This window comes from Gavia stellata, chromosome 2 (genome assembly GCF_030936135.1).
Source record: "Gavia stellata isolate bGavSte3 chromosome 2, bGavSte3.hap2, whole genome shotgun sequence".
In the NCBI taxonomy this organism is placed as follows: domain Eukaryota; kingdom Metazoa; phylum Chordata; class Aves; order Gaviiformes; family Gaviidae; genus Gavia; species Gavia stellata.
The window spans coordinates 39,567,268-39,588,556 of NC_082595.1; the positions used below are offsets into that span (position 1 = coordinate 39,567,268).

General features: G+C 37.9%; 1 protein-coding gene across 1 annotated transcript in view; it reads left to right on the forward strand.

The window, feature by feature from the left end:
• ADGB (androglobin) overlaps window positions 1-14,936 on the forward strand; it is a 116,740-nt gene extending 101,804 nt beyond the window's left edge. Inside the window, exons 32-37 of the mRNA XM_059835579.1 lie at window positions 5,575-5,762; window positions 7,508-7,663; window positions 10,041-10,155; window positions 12,260-12,362; window positions 13,754-13,937; window positions 14,745-14,936. Coding sequence (XP_059691562.1) covers window positions 5,575-5,762; window positions 7,508-7,663; window positions 10,041-10,155; window positions 12,260-12,362; window positions 13,754-13,937; window positions 14,745-14,936 — 938 coding nt within the window. The remainder of the gene's footprint in view (window positions 1-5,574; window positions 5,763-7,507; window positions 7,664-10,040; window positions 10,156-12,259; window positions 12,363-13,753; window positions 13,938-14,744) is intronic.
• The last annotated feature ends 6,353 nt before the right edge of the window (window positions 14,937-21,289 follow it).

Genomic DNA, 21,289 nt, shown 5'->3' on the forward strand with positions numbered 1-21,289 from the left:
TTCCTGAGGCTGCAGCCCTACTCCAGCTGCTGGTGCAGACCATCACACACACACAGGCACATGTGCACACACGCAGCTGACTCCCCTGTGCTCTCACCCCTAGATTCCTGCAGAACCTAAAATATTACTTTCCACCACTCAGTAAACTTCCCATGTCATTAATATTATAGTTCTATAACTCAATTTTTAAAATACGAGATAAGGAGGAATTATTTGCATTATCCTTCCTCATATATATACACTTGCTAATACCCTTAAATTTTCATAGGAAGATTTGATTTTTATTTATTAGTGGTATTTCTCACTTCTTACTCTGGTTACATATTTCTTTTTAAATGTCTGGTTGTACTTTTTTTTTAATTTGTATTACCCTGATGGAAGTTAGATTCATCAGCAGTAATTGCTGACATATATGATTTCATTTCTTGTCTTTGAGATGATTTCAACATTTGAGATTTTTGCAGTCTTTTTTCAGCTAGTGTTACAGAACTTTACAAAGATGTATCTTGTTGATTCTTGTTGATTCTCTAGTCAGTTTTAGTAATATTTGAGGAGCTATGTCACGTAGCCTTACAGGCCTGTACGCAGCTTTTTTAGTGGTGATTTCACCTGCTTCTGGTTTGTTGCATTCTTTACAAAATCATCTTTTTTTCCTAGATGACTCCATTTATTCTCCTCATTTTCCCTTTAATGATAGACTGCTTCTTACAACACACATCCTATTACATTGTCTTATCCTTCTGCATTGGCTACATAGTAACAGCTTGCACTTAACACACCAGTCATGCTGCTGGTGTATATCCTCTCATACAGCTGTCACCATGGTCTGTAAAACTGCAAGTCAAAGGAGGTTACTTAGTCTCTAAATTTCTTCCCTAGTTCTCAGCTGTTATTACTGAAGCTTGTCAATGTCATGAGCATTCTCATGTTTAGTTCAAGGTAGCAGTATTTCAGTTCATATCTTCCCTTCTACATGTTAACTGACGCTTTGGCTTGTTTGCAGTCAACCATACTCAAGCCACAGACAATGACAATGAGCACTTTTCTCTTAGGATGCTTTTTAAATGTTGTGATTTCTGTGTCCTCTCATAATTGCTGCCTTTCAAAGTAACCCAAATCCATTTCACAGTTCATATTAACTGGGTGTTTCTGTTTGTACAAGGATACCAACAGATTGCCCAGGCCACCAACAGAGTTTAAAAACGACACATATCACAAAGTTTAAACACCAACACTTACTGTATTTACTACTTAGCATTTATTTTATGTGCCCCTATTAATAGCAATATTTATCTGGAATGCTTAATATAGGTAAGTATTTTGGAAAATACAACATTTAGTCTTTGAATCTGTTTCTGATTGTGAACTAGTCTTAAAGCAAATTGAAAACTGAGCTTTACCATATAAAGCTGCCAGCACCAGTTGTCAAACACAGAATTCATATAATAGCAAAGTTGGTGTGTAACCAAAAAAGGCATCCTCTCACCATGTGATTTTTAAGAAAGCTGCAGTGAGCCAGGTGGAAGATTCCTGCAACAATTTTTCGCCATTTCAGGTATCACTTTTTCATGTAAGACAACAGTGCCACCTGGAGTTAGTTTTATATTAAAGCTAATTTATCATGGCAAAAGCATGTTTCAGCTTTGTATTAGCATTTACTAAAGTCTTTTAAACTAGTCTCCCTTTAAATGAAGACCCATATTATTATACTATCAATATTCACCGATATTACAAATATTTATTAAGAACATTTTTGAAGAAAGTGATTTCTCAGGCATACAGATGCTGTGATAATTTTGTATTTTGTATTTGTTGATGTTTGTTATTCTTTTCTTTCTTCAAAATCCTTAATACTGCAGTTTGGCAGTACTAGTAAAAAGAACTGTGATGATAGCAAAAGTTATTTCGTGACTAATATTTAGTCATACTTATTATATATGAAATCTCATTAAATGTTTTATTAAAGAGCACATTGCACAAACAACACATTAAAAAGGCATTAACCAGGAAAATCCAAGTACATAGAAATTAGAAATTGCCAGTTAGTTTATTATTTACACAGTCTTCATTCTTTTCTCTCTCTTTTTTTTTTTTTTCCTTCCATTGGGAGCTGTTAATGGGACAAGACTTCAGTGGAAAAATAGTAAAAAAAAATGAGGTCTGGATCATAATTCTTGCATAAAGGGGGAAAAATTAGCAGGCAATCTTGCAACTGCTAATAGCAGTTTTAAGTTGCTTGACTGTGTGAACAAAACTATTTTAAGATTCATTTTGTATATATGATTTTCAGCTATTGTCTTTTTGGGTTCTTTGGTTTTACTTTTCTTGTAGTAAGATCAGAAGTTTTATTGTGCAACTGTTACAACCCAGAGTTGAAACATCAGTGTGCGCTGAACACTGACTGCGGCACGTATTTTATATATTTCGTTACGTTAACTCAAGACTATTAGCTGTTGATGAGAGAAGGCTGTCTATCCAACTGGGAGAGCAGGGGAAGATAGGGCACCCAACCCAGGCAGTAGAGATAGGTTTGAAGAGGCAGGAGAGGCAATACCCTTTGGAATATTCCTTTTTTATTCCAGAGGTGGGAAAGTTTCTCCCACAGGTTTTCTCTTCCTGCAGAACTTGCTGGCTCGTGCCAAGGGCAGATTTTCATGAGATGTTTAACAGGATGTTCAGTTTTCCCTCTCTTTATCTCTTTCCCACCTTGCCTGTCTGTAGTGATTAATCACAACCCCACTCTACTACTGCAACCACATTGGTGGTTTGTTTCTATCCTGGTGTATTTTTACTGCAACTTTAGTGTTTGGATGAGCCCAACTTTGGAAAGATTTTTGACGTTGCTATCTGTCAAGAATCCTTCCGCGGGTCTAGTCAGAGACAGAAAAAGCTTCTGAACTTCTCAGTCATTTCCTAAGCAAATCCGAAAGTCTTATGGGGCAAGCAGCAGTCACACAGAATCACAGAATCACTAAGGTTGGAAAAGACCTGTAAGATCAAGTCCATTTCTGCCAAATACTGGGTAATCCCACTAAATGATCAGAGCCTGTTTCGGATAGCGGGAGCATGATACCTTCTCAAAAAAAACTTCAAAAGACTCTTTTGTATTTTACCTATAAATAAGATAGAGAGATAGATACATTCTCTGTAATTTGAATTTCTTAAATCAGGAGTAGCTGTCTATCTTGCCTAAAAAAGAGAATTGTTGTATCTCAATCTGAAGTCATGAGTTTCAGATAGGAATCATTTGATGCAATTATTTAGTTTGTCATAGACAGGACATCAGACTGGATGATCGCTATGATCCCTTCTGGCAGTAGACTAAATGAATCTGAGTAAGTAATTGAAAAGTGGTAGAGAAGCTAATTTTAAGAGTTGCTATCAGCTGTTTGTCATCACTGTCAATTGGTGTGATGCCCAAACTTTTCTTGGTGCCATACATGCACAATAACTGCCACTGAGAGTTTGTGATGATTGATGCATAAGCTGTGAGCTGGAATGGCCTTTTACTTTCTGTATCATCTCCCTGCCTTTCTTCTTATCACATCCAATACAAAGCATTTGCCTGGCTTTGGCCTTGGAAAAGCCCAGAGGCACTACTCACATCTCCCTTAGAGTCAGAGTGGGCTGCATACTATAGTGCCAAACTGCAGCCAGTGCCCCCTCCAGGAATATCTGGAGGACGATCCCACAACTGGGGAGACTGCCCACTCCACTGAGGGAGGAAGGAGGGCTGGGGGAACCTGGACACTGCAGCATACTGTTAGCTGAGAGAGCTCAACTGAATCCTGCCCTAAGCCTTCATATCTGGAGTTAAAGCAGGATATCGCACTTTAGCCCTGTCATTTCGTATGCTTGTTTGTTATTTACTAACTTCTCAGTGTATACAATAAGTCCAGAGTGTCAAAATGTTAAAATTCAGAGTTGTAAAATATTTATAGAAGCCAGACAAAGCCTGTGGTATCCCATGGCATAGAAAGTCTTTGTCTAATATCATTTAGGTAATGACACTGAATGTCTCTTGAGTGTCTGTATAAACAATAAACAAATTATCTTTAAAAATTAATAATTCACTGAATAATGCATGTACACCAGCCTGATTTATGGTTATGTTACATTATGTTAATGTGAAATTAAATGGAAAGCCATTTATGTAATGATATTATAACTTCAAATAATGTCATCACCATTTATTTTATATTTGCATTTCCTCCAGAGTTGTTTTAGTATCTTCAATATTTGTGGAGATGGCTTTAATTTTTGCTTTCATTCTTTAATGTATTCTTTGGTAGTATTGAATCAATTTAAGCTTAGCACTTTGGTGCCATTGTACATTATTTAAGTAGCATGAGGAGATAAGAATAATACAATTTATACATAAACACCTGTATAATGTATGATGTAATACACATATGTATCATATATATTTGTATGTGTAGTTATATGTGTATTATAAAAATGTTCCTATATATTTAATAGTTGCAATTTTATATATCCATATAACCTCAGCCATGACATTGCAGAGCTGATCCAAAGCTCATTAAAGCCAGTGGAACATCTTCAGTGGACTCTCTTTTCTAAGACAAATCTCCTGTTTTATTGTATTGACTAAATATAGGTTTTCAGCATTTGTTTTAATGTTTCAAGCGGTATGAAGGTGGAGGGAAATGGAGATTTCAGACTCAGATCTTTAATCTTTCTCATAGTGTTTTGGGTCCATTCCAGGTTGTTTCAGTTGACATGTTCCTTATGCTATTAAAGCGATATGCTATTACAGGCTTTATTTATTTATTTATTTAAACAAGAATGTGACATGCAAAAAGTCTTGTTAACAACTCCCACCAGCTAAGATAGTGCAGAACGTGTTACAAATGTCAATTCTCAGCATCTTTAATTCAAACATATAGCATACATACAGCATACACATGTACTCATAAAATAAGTAAACAAAAATGTTCTCAGATAGTTCTGAGAATGATAATTTTGAATTTCTTAAATATGCATCAAATCTCAAATATGTTTCTTTGCCTTAACTTCCTTGCATTTTTGGTGGGGCTTGTCTTCCTTTCTGCTCTTCACACTTGGAGGCTTACAAGGATATGAGCAGTGAGAACATTGACTTTACCTACTTTGAGCTTCTCACCTGCCTGGTGCATAACACTAACAGAGACTGTATAAGACTGTATGAGAGAAGTAAGAGTCAGACTGTGATTCTATACATTGCAATCTTTGGGCTGACACAAGGCAACAATGCAGTGACTGATGTGCAGGGACCATGGCAAACTCACAGTTGAGCCCTGGGTAAAGTGCTATTTAGCACAGATGAGGCTGTCATAATATGTCCACCTTGTAAGTCTGTTTTTGAAAGTTGTTTTGTCCCCAGATTCTTTCTTGGTCCAACAATAAATGTTAGTGTAGTACTTGAAAGTGTCAACTAATTAACTGACTTCTCTTTGTCTTTCTGTATGGCTGTTTTGTGCTGTTATTCCACCCTGGATATTATATGGGGAAATATATTTATGGATAACAATGATATCCTCTAATTCATCATGTATCATAACTACATCTGAACAGTACATGGGGAAAAGCATGAGGAGCACAGCTTTCCCCTAATGCTCAATTATTTTGAAGGGCAAAAGTCTGCAAGTATTCCTAAACTGACCAGAAAATCAAAAGATAAAGCATCTGAGAAGACAGAAAAAGAGAAGTCCAATAAAGAAAGAGGATCACTTGTGTCTCTTGCATCTCGGCCTGAATCTCAGGTGAGAACAAAGCCAAAAGCTGGATTTGTTGAATGTGCCATCATTGTACTGAGTGCAAAGATATTTTCAGGTCTGCAGATCGGTATTACTAGCACTTCTCGTGTATCCCTTGCATTTCTCTATGCCTGGCTTTGCCACTTTTTTAGCTTTACACCTGAGAGAGATTGAATTATACATGTAAAAGACATGCATCCTGCATTTAGAAATATAATGTGCTTATTTCTTTGTTTATGTATAAAGCAACTACTCGTTGTTCCTTTTGTTGGTCTAGTTTCTGTCTCTGCTGAAGGTTTATTAAATTCCTTGAATTCGCCATATTCATGTCCCATTAGTCCCTCATTGTAGTAGTTTTTATGGGTTCCCAGGGAGATGAAATAGGTCTTTCCCCTGTAAGTCAGTTCCTGTCTCATATGTTACAAATGTCATTAGCTTGTGGACATACAAGGGCAGAAAAATTGGTACTACTTGCCTACTTGCAATTTCTTCTCATCTGTGGTGGGATAATCTGAGCGTTCTGTGGTTGACCGAAAGGCTACCTCCAGCCTGTATGCCTTAAAAGGAATAATTGACTTTATGGATTGCAAACAGATTAATGGAAGGCAAAGAAGAAACTGACAGCTCCTCGTTTAATGGTGTTGCTTTTGCTGGGAATTTTGCTGCCTCATGGCAGGTAGTTCGAGGGGAGGGCATCTCCACAGAGTTTTTCATGAAGAAATCTCTACTGAATTGTTTTGTTGACTAAACCTGCCGCACAGCCAAATTCCTTATGATTCATATCCACACCTAATTATACAGAGTTTTGGAATAGTGCCTTAATCCTTCTTTCAGAGCAGTCTGAGTGGCTGCAGTTGAGATTGTTGGCTACAGAAATGCAATGCAGCTTCACACTGTGTCAGATTTCTGCCTTCAGCTCCAATGATGGGGTACACTAGGGGTACTGGGACAACGGTTCAGTCTGCCACTAAAACAGATGCAAGTTTCGAGATGGGACTGCTTGCAGATAAAGAAGGTGCCCACCTTTAGTCTCAAATAAAAGCTGAACTCCTATCTCTACTTCTAAATCTTGGGCTTAAAGCTTCTACAGATAGTACGGTTTCCAGAAATACATGCAGCACAATATCTCATTCATTGGTCAGACAGCAGACTACTCTCCCACATTTCAGGCACTACTTGTACCCTACGTTTCTGGAGAAGCCATGTGTTAAGATGGTTTAGAGAGTTTGGGAAGTGATTCCCAAAGAAAGGAAAGAACCTGATGGCTCATAAGACAGCAAGATGTATTTCTACACAAAAAGCCTAGTTAAATATAATAAGACTTCTAGTAAGAAAGCTTGTGGAAGGAAGGAAAGGAAAGGAAAGGAAAGGAAAGGAAAGGAAAGGAAAGGAAAGGAGGGAAGGAAAGGAAAAAAAGCTTGGCAGGGAGAGAAGACAACTGCATGAAAAACTGCTACAAAATACTCTTGTTCAGACAGACTGTTTAGAAGAACTGGGAGTGTGGAGCATGCTGTATGGGAGTGGGGGGAAGCATGTAAGCAAAATACCTCGAAGAGCTTCTAGACATTGCAAAGTGATTTTCCTTTCCTTTGGCAGCCACTGTTTGTGTAGTAATGCATGTCAAAGTCTATCAATGTGTAACGTATATCAGTTGGGAAAATTACCAGTGTACAGAAACATAACTTCATGCTAAATAGTGGTAGTAGATATATATCAATTAATACATTATGTTTGTGATACTTCACTTTCAGCAAGCTGCTTCAAACAAACCGTACTGGACTTTACGTCTAGTTAGTGAACAGAGAGAGGCAGACATTCTGGAGGTGAAGAAAGACACTCAGCGAGCAGATGAGATCAAAGCCATGAAACAAGCATGGGAGTCTGCAGAGCCAGGAAGAGCTATCAAGGTAATACCAGAGCGCAATCTTTGCAGGAGCTGCTGTCATGGTAGAGCAGTTGCCACAACAGAGACCTGACTTCATACGGCTGTCCTCTTCACCACTCTGTGGAAGATAGGAAGTTTTACACAGCTTAGAGAATCAAAAGTGATTATGTGCATGAATTCTGGACAGGAATCCAGATCATCTACTTTAGACTTCTGTAGATCACTGAGACTTTAGATTCTGCTTTACAAAACAGAGAAAAGTTTCTCTTTAGAAAGCCCACTACCTCTACACAGTTGCAAAGCTGGTACTTGTGAAAAGTTTAATGTTTAGCATGAACATATTCTAGTGAGAAATACACTGTTTTAAACATGCCAAAAAGATTTCTCTTGAAGAACTGGCACCTGGCCATATCATCACTCAAATTGTCCCCTGCAGCCAGGATTCCCAAATTCATTCTGGTTTGCAGGTTACCCATGAACCTGTACATGCTGCTCTGTATGAATTCACTGTTTTGGAGAAGTAATGCTAATTCAGACGTCAGCTGCAGCTGGGCTCTTTTGACATGACATATGCTTAAGATGGAAAAATAATGCAAGTTCTTTCGAGAAAAGCAAGCAGTTACACTGCTGATTCAGAATGGGACGCATCATTGCCAAAAAAAGAAAAATAAAAGAACAAAATGCAGTCTTTAAACTGACCTGACAGTCATCCCCTATCACGACCACCATTGACCACCATTGAGGGATACTCGGCCAGAAATCCCAGCTCAGAAGTATTTTGCCTTTTTTATATTACCTTTCAGAAATGAACCTCAGACATGGGTCTTCCCAGTTACACTTTCACATTTTCTCAGTTCTCTTCAGTGTATCCAAAGTGCAAAATTTTTTCTGACACTACTTTATTAAATTCTGGTCTAAGGAGAGATACATTACTCTGCAGCTTTGATTGGCTGTGCTGGGACTGAAAATGGAAGTACAGCCTCCTAAAGATTAGCAGGAAATGAATTCCCTTTGATGTGTAGAGAGTCTCTTCAGAATGCTGGTTCTATCACCGTTGCCTTTTTTGATCAGAAAATCAACTGAATTACAGCTAAAGGGTTCCATTTTAAAAGGCCCTTAGGTCTGTGACATTTTTCTAAAACAGCTACCGTTAAGAAAATTGCATGTAATACGCTAAAAAAAAGAAGGTCTAAACTGGGGGTCTGCTATCCAGACGAAGTAGCTTCCCTTCTGTCTTCCTGATCACCCTGCCCCGACATCTGCCTGTTCCAGGGGTCACATGCCCTCTGACTCTGGGAATTAGGTGCCTTACTCCAGACTGACTTTTGGCCTCTCCGTCCATTCTGGCAATCTGAGCCCTTAAGAGAAAGCCCAGTGAGCCAAAGTTGCCTCTTGAAAAGACAGGCAGAAGTGGTGATGCCTGTTTCTGGCATCAAAGGTAATTGAGTCTGAAAGGGTTTGCATCCATAGCTCCCATTTCTCAGGAGGAAATCTAAATCACCAGGCTATAGGAGCTCCTAGGAGGAAGTGATATTTCCCTAAGGAGGTGCAGTAGCTGAACGTATTCTGACCATACATTCAGCTATGAGGGAACCTTGCTTTTCAGGTTGTTGGTTGTTTTTTTTTTAAATCCAAAGTTTATTTTAAACTGCCCAGAGATCAGTGATTTTCCAGTATTTCATTGCATGATGATCTTTAGTGTAAGTATTCAATGTCTTAGGACTGATTCAATGGGAAAACCTAGTATCTTTTCTGATTCCAGCCCCAGGCAGAGTTGCATACTGCACTCTGGTGTTAGGTTTGTTACTGACAGCATCATTTTCTTATTTTGGATGTGTACTAAATATAGCCAGTATGCATTGAGGGGGGTGAAACCATTCAAACTGAATTTCCTACTTTTCATCTTACCAAACTACCATCTCACAAAGGTTCTTATGCTTATACAAGACACACGATAGAAATTAAAGATGAACTTCAAGTACTAATGCTAATTTATTTCTCCTCTACACAACACATTAAAACTAGACAAATAAAGGTTCCAAAATAATACTAGAAAAATTGGATCTTTAATGTTGACAGGTTATTATTTCAGAAAAAAAAATCTATTGGAGAGATGGCTTGAATATGACTCTGACATGAAATGTGGTCCTCTTTATCTTTTTTTTCTCCTCAGTGACTCATTGATGGTATTCCTGTTGTTTGAGGTGATGTTTTCATAGATCAAACCAGTGAAATATACTCACCAGTAATATGAAGTAGCATCATCACTCACATGCACTGGATTTGAAGTTTTACTGTCAATTTATTGACTACTTACAGATTCCTACTTTTGAAAGTTCTTTGGGATTTAAAGTATACAGTAGAAGTTTTCTTATCTGGATTAAAACTTTGATCTCTAGGCTTTTCAGGAACGCATGCGGTTTATTAATAAGTATGCTGTGAGAAATTCAGAGGAGCCCATAGCTGGGACTGAGACCACCAGTTTAACACCTAGTTCAAGAGAAAGAGGTAAGGGTATAACTTCCTGTCAAGCATGTCTTCAGTTCATCATGTTCATCATGTTCAGCTCCTTAGAAAGGACTTCTGCATTAAATACTGGTAGTAAATGTATAGAACAGCCCCAATAAAGGTGTCCAAATGCACAATGGCATGCTTAGTCTCTATCGTCTCTATTTCCTCTTTGTTTTAATTGTTGCATTGCTGTATTTTCAGACACAGATACAGCCTCATGGCTCTTGGAGGCTGCCAGGTTACCCTTAAGCAAACTTTAGGCAGTCCTTCTGTACTAGAATTCTAACCCTAAATTTACCTGAAATTTCTGGAAGTTCAGTGGAAAATACCTACTCCCTCAATTCCAAGTTGGGAACCAGAGGTCATTAGTGTAGAAATATTAAAAAATTGGTTAGCAGCTGAAATAGCATGTCAGTAAGACACTAATGCTCCTAATGTGCATTTTCTTTATGTTAATGTTCATGGAAACTGTTCATGGACAGTGGTCTGGAAGTGAGATGTCAAAAAGTCCACTCTGAGTAGCACCAGCTTCCTGGCAGCTTCCATAAGTGTTGTCTAATTTTATTTAGTGGTTACAACTTCTATGGATTCTTCATTTGTATTTCCTGGCAATTACTGGGCTCTGACAAAAATTTGAACTGTGTGCAAGGTTGCAAGGCTGTTTGTGGTTGCTTTTCTTCTGAGAATAATGCTGAGATCAGGCCATCACAAAAAGAAAAGTGTAATACCCATCTGATTGTGACAATATCTGGTCATGGCTCATGTGCATGGAACTAGAACCTGTGACCAGTACATAACTTGTTAAGATTAGTATTTTGCCAGTCAGGTAGGTAATCCTCCCAGGAATGTTTGAGAACTTAAAGCAGAAGTAGTCCTCGCCGTATGCCTTAGACAAACACATCATGAGCTACTTCTTGCCTTCCAAAGGAACTTGAAAAAATATTATTTCCTCTTAAGTTATTGGATAAGGACTTCAAAATTAATAGTTGTCTACCAAAAGCTTTGTTCTAAACTAAGCATTTGGAGTCTAATACAAAGTTGCATGAAGTAAAGAGGTGACACCCCAATGACTTTAAGTCGTTATGGTTCGGTTCCATAGAGTGCAGCAATGGGCAATAATGTGCTTGAACATTTCTGTAAAGTTCAGTATCTTAAGGAGAATTTTTATGTTCTGGAGAATACTTTTCTGATGGGCAGTGTCTAAGGCACTTCCAAAGTCCATGTCACCCTTCTAGACCAACAGAGAAGGCTGGTATATTTGTCTATGTATAGACAGTAAATATATAGACAGTAAATTTTTTTAATGCTCAGAAACCTCTTTCCTATTTTTGGTGAGAAAATTCCAGTAACATTTTTTTAATGTTTCAATTGTTTACTACTATAAGAAAGGTAATAAGAGAGTCTTTATGGAAACAAACTACTGCAGTCATCTTTAAATCTCATCAAATTTCACAGGCATTTTCAGCACATCCATATGAACTGAAAGAAGGAAGTGTTGGAATAATCCCAATGCAGCTCAGCACAGTGGCATGCTTAATATCAGATATGTAATTGTATTGTGAGAATGCTACATTAAAGCATAACATGGTTACTAACCATGTGGTAAAAAAAATTCTAAGACTTCGGAATGACAATTTTAAGTTGTCATGGGACCTTTTTTCTTTTGACCGGTGTTTCCCAAACTAAATCTCTGCCCAAAAGGGAATATACTTTTTTGAAACTGCAGGCAGGACTGAACAATCAGATTTTTATTGATTTTTTTTTTTTAAATAAAAGAATGTGGTTCCTTGCTGATTAGAAGATGTTCTTATATTCTTTAGGAACTTTAAATTTAATATTCTTGCTTAGATTTACAAACCTTCTTGAGTACTGTGGATTTAGCTAAAATGCATATATTAATTTCACTCTAGCTTATGTGGGGGTTTTGCAGCATCTTTGATTCTATCATGAGTGTTGGAAATAAAAAGGCAGAAATATTATATCCTCTCCAATCCATATTCTTATTTAATAAAGTATTTTGCTGAGCCAAAAGAAGAAAAAATATATAAGAATTTAGATGGAGCCTTCTAGCATAACTGAATAACCAGTTTAATCTGTTCTGTTGTAGATTCTCTTACCACAGGAAAGAAAGCATCACAAGCAGCTATTGAGTCAAGCTTACAAACGCAGCAAAAAAAATGGGAGCCTATAGACCTTAGTCCTTACATGAGGTAAACTGCAGCAAGAGCAATTAAGTCCCAGTGAAACACCAAAATGAAAGTCTGGCTAAGGATTTTCATATATTGAAATTAGTAAATGCAATATATTTTTATGTGCTTGTATCCTACCTGTAATTGGATGCAGTATAATAGATGTGAATTAAGACTTTACCCTTCACATGTCATTGAAGTAAGCTACAATTTTGTCACACACTTGTTAAAAGTTGCTGTGAAAATCCTGGCCCATGTTTTATCCATCCTTTATGTTGTGTACACAAAATCACTCAGTAGTGAACACAGAAGTGTAGATGGCATCAAGATACAGTTTTCAGCTTTGATTTTCCTGGCATGGATGTGTTTTAAAATCTCTGCTTTCCTACATCCATTATAATTTATGTCCTTTGCTTAACATAATACATGTCAAAGGAGCTGAATCACTTCACTGCATGTAATGAGACTGTGACATAAAATTTGAAGAAAATGCATGTGCAGGCAAATATGTTTATTTCAGCGGTCATCTTGAAAGAAACGCATATGAAGTTTGTCAGGATGTGATGCTAGATTCAAATATATTTAACAAATGCAGTTCAGTTAATAGTAATTGTTAATAGCTGAAATAATTACATTAATTACAGTCTTTATTGACAAGAACTATATTCTTTATTACATGTGTTGATATGAACCTATCTAGCTAATATACGTGCACCTGCATGTTTGCTGTGCTGCAGCTAGAACCCAGTTCATGCTTAAGTCCATTTGAATTCAATGTGGCATTTATGCAGCTCATTGATTTTCAAAAGACTAGAACATGCTGAAAAAATCCCCAAATTTAATTTTAAATTGAAAGGGAAACTGGTGTTATATTGAAGTGAGTAACATTAAAACAGTAGAAAATATGGCAAAAATATCTTCCACAGACTTGAGCCTTGTAAGCATTTCATTTGTCTCCAACTCCTTGACTTTTAAAAACTAGTCATTTAAGTCAAATTATAAAAATTTATTATCCACTTAGCTGCCATTATGCCAATGGCAAAAAATGAAAAAAAAAATTACATTTCTCTCATTGCTGAATTATAATATCAAAAATTTCTGGAAATATGATATTTCTTGCAAATTTAAATTAAGTGTCACATGTAGGAGTTTTTCATATGCTCAAAGATGAGCACGATTTTACAAATATTTTTAAAATAGACACTCAAGTATAAGAAGATGTGTCCTCAGGAGTGTACTTTATCATCAGTGTTATATATAAGCAGAGGAAAAGCGAATCCTTAACCGTATCTAACCATACGATGGTGACATTGCAGTATATAAGCCAAATATATGCATATAGGTGTTAAGCAAAATATAGAGCACCCAAAACTGTATTTGAAATGTGAGAAATATCTTTGTATTTCCTTCAGAAAAACAATGTCTGAGTCTGTGCTAAGAAGTGAGTCTATCATTCAACAGCAAGAGAGACGTAAAGTGGAAAAAATCAACCATTTTAGGGAACTTCGAGAGCTGGCTTTGGAACAAAGAGGAAAAGAACAAAATGCCAGAGCTTTAGTGAAGCAAAATATACTTGAAATGTATGAGAATCTGCAGGTAGGTTTTCAAGATTACTTTCCAGTAACTATTACCATGATATCCACCACTAGTATGAATATCTTGATTAACCATTCTCAAGACTTTTGTATTCAGTACCAATCATTAGAAACAGTGAACAAGCTTGGAATTTTGCTTGGGCAAAAACTCAAAAGGTTTAAAACTAAAGGTTCTAGGGAAAAAATAGTACTACTCAACATCATTAATATGGTATTCTTAGTACTTTCTTGATACAGCTCTTTACAAAAAAGACTGTTTTAAGTATATGACCATTAAAGGATACAGAGAACTATCTAAAGGTATCCAGGCATCCCCATTTTCCAGGATGGAAACATAAAGGAAAAAGTTTTCAGAAGTGTCCATGTCCCACTTGCCCTAAGTCTCGTTGAAGGTCAATGTGATTTAGGCTCCTTTATTCTCTTAAAAGACTAGAGCTCCTAAGCCATTTTGGCATTTCTGAAAACTAGGTTTTAAGGGACTTGTTTAAGACAACAAAGCAAGCCAGTAACTGAAGAGGGACTAGACCCAGATGGGTAACAAGTCTGTTGCCTCATCCTTCTATCCTCCTTTCACACAATTAGCTTATTACGCCAGCAATTTAAAAAGGATTTTCATGAACTTTCTCTTCTTCTTCATGGTGAAAAGATCGACATAGAGCTGCATCACTGTGACAAATCAATAAAAATAAATGTAAAAAGAAAAGGAGAGATGCTCTTCCTGGAATTATAGAGTCACAAAGTGAAACATAACAGGAAGGATGCAGTTGCTTGTGATGAAATCAAGATTCATGTGTTTGTTTTTGGCTAGGCATCCTTAGATGAAACACGAGGCAGAGTTCACAGCATTCGGGAAGCATACAGAAGTAAGCTGCTAGAGGCTGAGCGCAGAAAACAACAAGAGCTGGCAGCTCATGAAGCAATTCTGCAATCAGAGCAAGAGAGGAAAAGCCCAAATGTACAGCAAAAAAAGCACGGAAAAGGTTTAGGAAAAAAAAAGTAATTGCTAGTTCTACTGAATTGTATTTAACAGTTTGGGAAAGAAAGTTTACACACAAAGTTGAGAAAGAATGTTTGTTATTTTCCAGTATTTTTGTCAACTATATCCCATTTTATCTCTTTGCCTGGTGCTCGTGAAAAAATTGATCTTGTATTGTTCTTTTTAACAAAGTGTTTCGTATTTTGCTTCTCATAAAGGTACTCACTACTATTAAAGTTTGTGTGTTTTACTGAAATAAAATTTTGCAAGAAAAAATCATATTTCATTCATATTCTTCTCCCAAAATCACGGTGTCTTTTGCCCTCTTTTTCCAATCAAAACAGAACCAGTCAAGAATGAACCAGAGTTGAAACAGTGAATGTAACGTATCAGTTTTGAAGTCATTTATCTTGGCAGAAACATGAGCTACTTAAGTGGATGACAATTGTTGCAGTTTATAATAATTAAATAGTGGCACACCGCACACTTCATATGCAGGCATTGGAAGGCTTCCCAAAGCTTGGTTCACTATGCACTCACAAGCTTTCTGCATACTGTAGTATTTTTCCCTTTCATCATTCTCTTACGTGTTTTTAAATCTCACAGTAACTCTCTGCAGTGGCAAACTCATGCCACAAACTTCCAAGGCTTGTTGAATACTCCTTAAAACCCTGTTAATCTCTTTATCTTTCCTAAGCTATGTTCTGCCCACAGTGGCTTTTCTCAAAGTGATTACAATAGACCCTCAGTTCCTAAACCTTTGGCTGGAGTTGTTTCTTAAAGGTAGAACCAGTGTGTGAATGAAGTGGCAATCACAGGCTTTCTACATGAAGGGTAAAATATTTCATCTACGCTCGTGCTTCCATTAGCGTAGAATTCCTGTATTTTTTGGTATTGTCATCAAACACAAAAAAATGCGTGCATTCATACTCACTAGCTAGCACTCTGTAGTCAGAGACAATGGTCTAAACTCTTACAATGGTCAAAACTCTCTCTAGCTGTTTTAAATGGCTTAAAGAACTTCCTGTGTATGTAGTCACAAGCAGAAGCTTAGGAAGTTGGACTGCCTACATAGTGTATACATTCAATATGTCCAGGATGTCCAAAAGTATTTCATTATTTAGGCAACATGAGAAACCATGAGACTCACCTATTTAATGCAAATCACAAGAAATTTTTTCTTTTGCATTCTGGCCGCTGGTACTGGCTACCTATTGCATTTGAACCTAGCCTTTCTTCTGCATCTTAATGATACACAGATGTTGTTTTTGCTGGCCTCTGTTTTATCACTGCCTCGCTGCCTGGCTTGAACTTGACTCACTCCTCTATCAGTTCTGTGATATCTGTTCTTTGTACATCATCGCACCTACTCACCTGCTGTGATGCCTCAGCCTCCATTCAGCCTCCTTCCTCCTATACAACATAAACTAAACTAACTGGCTTGAGTTTTCGTGTTTGAAAAGGAGGAATAGAAACCAGAGTCCTAAAACTGCACTGGTGATTTTTATTTCAAAGAGCAGGAGCTAAGTTTTGTTTTGACCCATACAGGCTGCAAATAAAAAGCCTGTCATGCTGGTGCTATAATTGCTCTGACTTTGTCCCCTCTATTTTGGAATATGGGCTATACTGCTTCATAATATTCCATCTTGTTTCCATGGCAATAGCACGTGTTAGTTGTCTTCTTATGTGAATCTCTAATGAGCTTCTGTAGAGGAAGATCAAGCTGAAGTTCTGTTCTTGATGTCACTGCAAGCGCTATAATGACATTCTGTTGTGAAAAATCAATCCAATTCCAAAAGCCAGGATAATTGACATCTAAATGTCAAAAATTCAGCTAATAACCTGCATGATCACAACACATCCCTACATGTAATCAGCTATAAACTGACTTAAACTCAGACACAATGTACTAAGATCTACATTATCAAATCTAGTTCTGATGTTATACACAATTCTAAGTTTCATAATTTCCTCATTTTAAAGAGTAATGTGGCATTGTTAAAATCTGCTGTGTGGTTTGTGAATGTCTCTATTGGCTCATTTATCATTTCAACAATGCAGATATGATGAGGGAGTGAATTACTGTCACACTGTTTAATTGCATGTACTTTGAAGTATGCAATGTTTTAAGAGAAGCACAGTAGCAGTTTCATTAAATCCCTGTCCATATTCCAGAAGAAAAAATTATCCACTTACCTTGGAATGGAGCCTGGGAGAGAAAAGGCCTTGTTTGGATTGTGCCAAAGAATTTATATACATTGGACCCAGAAACAGATGACTGATGAAATTTCATATGCATCAGTTTTACATCAACACAACAGCTTTTTACATGGTGCACTATATTACAGGCTAAGTTAGTGGGGAAAGATGTACAAAAACTAAAACAAAATGTAACTGTGTTTCAAAACAGCCATTTGCCATAATTTAAGTAGCCATCATGTTAAGCACTTTACTGTAAGAAAAACAAGCAAGTAAAACTATACACTGTGTTTTAATTGATAGGATTGTTGCCTCCAGTTTGTAGACCAAGTTGCCCAATAGTCAAATTGTGTGTTCACATGCATAAGGCACTTTTACTCTTTTGCCCTTTAGGAGTAAGACAGCTTTTAAGCACCATAGTTTTATGAAATTTAACTAGCCTTTATATCAAAGGAATTTACTGCCAGTATTCAACGCAAGAAATTGCACAAATTCTGTTTTTACAGATTGTAGGTTTCAGAAATATGCCATATTGCATCAAGCATTCATATTTTCTTAAGGATTCCTGTAATAAAAGCTCTGGAATTTGGATAGTCATCATTCCTGCTTATACTCAGCTTGACCATTCAGGGCCAGATTCAGTAGGGGTGTAAGGACAAGCTTTCAATTATGTGCTTTCTTATTCAGTAAAGAACTTCAGCAAAGGGCTGAAACATGGGGTCAAGCCCTTTACAGAACAGAACAGATAGGGAAAGCTTTTCTGAATCAAAACATGATTGCTCGATCTTTTAAGGTGACAGTCGTTTTGGAGGTGCAATAGAGGAATGGCTGCATCCAAACATACTTTACCAGGTATCTGTTGGCTTCAAGTCACAGAAGAGAGGGTTTGAATTTGGGGGAGTGGGAGCAGGGGTTGAACAGTTGCCTTCTAACGTTTCTTACAGAAAATGATCCCTCAGAAAGTTCGCACAGTTTGTCACTTACACAGCCTCTGATTTTTGTTCATGGAAGGACTCTGTATATGAAGAACAGCACAGATAACTATGTTGATCTCTAAATGCTACAGTTTAGTTGTCCTGTGACTTGGAGAGTTGCATACTTCTCCCCTGAAATGCCAAGTCTTACTCCTGAAGAAGACTGAGACAATAGCCATCCCTGTACACAGATGAAGAGGATGGGCTGCTCCAACAGTTCAGAAATCCCGATTTGCCTCTGGCAGAAGATTGTGTGCTTGTTAGAGAGCTGGTCTCCAATATTCTGGTAAGATTTTCTTTTTCTGTTTGTGTGATTCTCCCACACTTTAAGTACCTCCAGCTCCTGAGCCAAATACAGAGCTCTTTCCAATCTCTGTGTTTAAAATGCAGTAGGACAGTCTCTTAGTATCTGGTCATTGCTGAGGACTTGCACAAGGCAAAGCAGTTTCAGGGATCAGCACAGTGGCATGTGAGAGACAAGCCTGGCTTTTCTCCTGGGACCAGCTTTGCAGTTTGAGAGACCTGATGAGCTCAGACCTTAGGGCAATACTGGAAATATTTTACAATTATGCTTTGTGATTAGCTGGAATTTTGATAAAAGAGTTAAAGATCCTTCAGAGCAGGGGTATGAGTTTCAGAGCATCTTTAAGTTTGAGCTGCATTTTTGTAGTGGTAAAACAAAAAGACATTGTTTACTGTACTGATTCCTGATATTCATTGCTCTTTCATATGAAATATAGCCAGTTATACAAAGGAAAATGTCACTGTTCAGCAGAAGTTTTGAAAAGTTTGAATGGAAACTGCAAATGCCACAGGAGAATGAAAACTTTTCAACGTGTTAGACTGTATTGTGAATAATCCCTAAAGAATTCCTTAGAGTTTGCTTGCTTTACTTCTACATTCTAGGAAAAAAGGTAGCATTCACAAAGCGATGCAGTACCTGAGGAAGAAATTAAGTCTTTAACTTGATAATTCAGTTTAATGGGGATTAACTCTGTAAAGAGATAGTCACTTCTAATAATTCTTTGTAGGTGTGTTCTGCAAAGCTTTAGCAGTTTTCACTGCTTGATCCTTTTCTTTTGACCAGCTATTATGAACTAGAAAGGAACTTTTTCATTAAAATATGTATCTAAAGTTACTTTGTAACGCAAGCAGCTTCATTAATCTTCAAATTACTTGTCCCATCTGCTTTGCTTTAATTTGGCTGGCATTTACACAATGAGTTACAGACCACAAACCAGACCAAGCCCGTTCCAGGATGCCTCGCTGCTGAGACAAGCAATGTGCTGTGAAATCAGGCTCAGTTCTGAGCTGCCAGTCTGCTCACCCAGGCAATGTGCAATTTACCAGCTATGTAAGGTCTCATTTTAATTCAAGGAAGAGACACAGCATTTATGCACATGCACAGCATTTCCCCTCCAAAAGGCAAGAAAAGTGTCTACATATTTTGTCTGGCAGAAAACATAAGAGAACAGCTTTGCATAATCACACACCAGTTTGCAGAATGAAAGAAATCTCACTTTCAGAGATGTTTTTTCCTCTCATTCATTTCTTGAATCAGTCCTAATAGAGTCACAGTCCAGGTAATGTTTCAATGATTTAAATATTCTTGTTATTTGCAGAAAAACAAGATGCTGTTGTCCTCCATCTCAAAGGAGGACAAAGACAGGAAAGAAGTAGAAAGTCAGGGAAGGAGAGGAAGCATTGTATGAAGTGAGACAACAGCACAAAAGAAAGGTGCGTTGAAGATGTTCCTAGCTAAAATAAGAGAAAAAAGATGGGGTGGTGGTCAGGTAGGACTCAGGACCATTGATTTCTGTGGCAATAAGAATGTGGTTCAGGGACTAACAGGCTAATCTGAGAATGAGATAATGTACAGACCCAAATGTAGCCAGGACATGTCACTTCGGGTCAGGTCTGGATGCACACTCCTCTTCTGAAACCTGGGCTCTTCTGCCCAACACCTGGACTTCTCCTTAAGGACAAGCACCAAGATGCTCACTCTTTCAGGGACACAAGAGGCGTTTGCCTTGCACGTGGTAGGCCAGGGAGTGCGGCACAATCCATGGAAAGCAATAGCTGTGCTTCTGTCCCCTCAGCCTGAGAGAGCTGAAGTGGATCCATGGGTGTGTGCCCCACTCAGCAGGACAACACAGACATCTTTCCCAGCTACCTTTGAGTTGGGGCCACCATGCAATCCTCACAAGACTGGGCGTAGAGGACAGCAAGAGAGAGCCCGACTCCAGGTCTAAGCCAGCTCGTTGCAAAACTGGAACATGCGAGAGGGAAGGATACAGCAGCTGCAAATTCAAGGATGTTGGTAAGGTTTAACTTGCTAACACGTCAGATAAATGAAGTGTCTTGCTAAAAAGAGACCACTGTTTTGTTGCCTGGAGTGTCCTAGATTTAATTTCCATTCCATGGATGGACATGTTCCAGGTGGCAAAAACCAGAAGACATCAGCTACAGACGGGGTACAGAGGCAATCAAAGCAATCAGCTGTGGCATAGCTACGAGCAACCAGAACTACTTTAGACTCAGAGAAAGCAGAAAGTGCCTAAAGGGACACAAAGGGCCAGTGAAAAATCCGTCCTTCCTCTTCTCTACTCTGCCCACACCAGAGACCACAAAGCAACTCCACCCCTTCAGCTTTAAGGACACAAAATCCTTTTTTTTTTTTTTGCACTGCAGAGAACTGTTGAGTTTGCTCTGGAGACAGTTGTTGGCAGAGGCTAGAAGCAGAGATCTAGAAACGCAGGAAAGACTAAAGCTGCTCCACTCCCAGCCGCCTGGGTAGACAAGGGGATGAAAACTTATGTGTCACAGGGTTTTACATTTCCTGTAAAAATATGATTCTTGGGAAGTGGAGGAAGATAAAAGACCAGAAATTAGTCACAAGTGCCTAAAGCAATGCTTATACTTGTCTCTCTTACACCACAGAAATGGGGCATTGAGGGATGTGAGGTTCAACTAATGAAGGAATCAGAAGTTGCTTCCTCTCAACTTGTCCTTACTCTTGATAGAATGAGTTTCACAGCACTTCCCTGACATCATCAAATGCATTAGGAAAAACAAGGGAATGCTTTTCTATTGCTCCAATGTAAAAGGTTGGTTTCCCAAAAGCACATTTCTCAGACTTGCTTAAGTGGCTTTCACATAAACTATTCAGTGTTAACAGTTTCAAAGACTTCATTGGCATCTTAG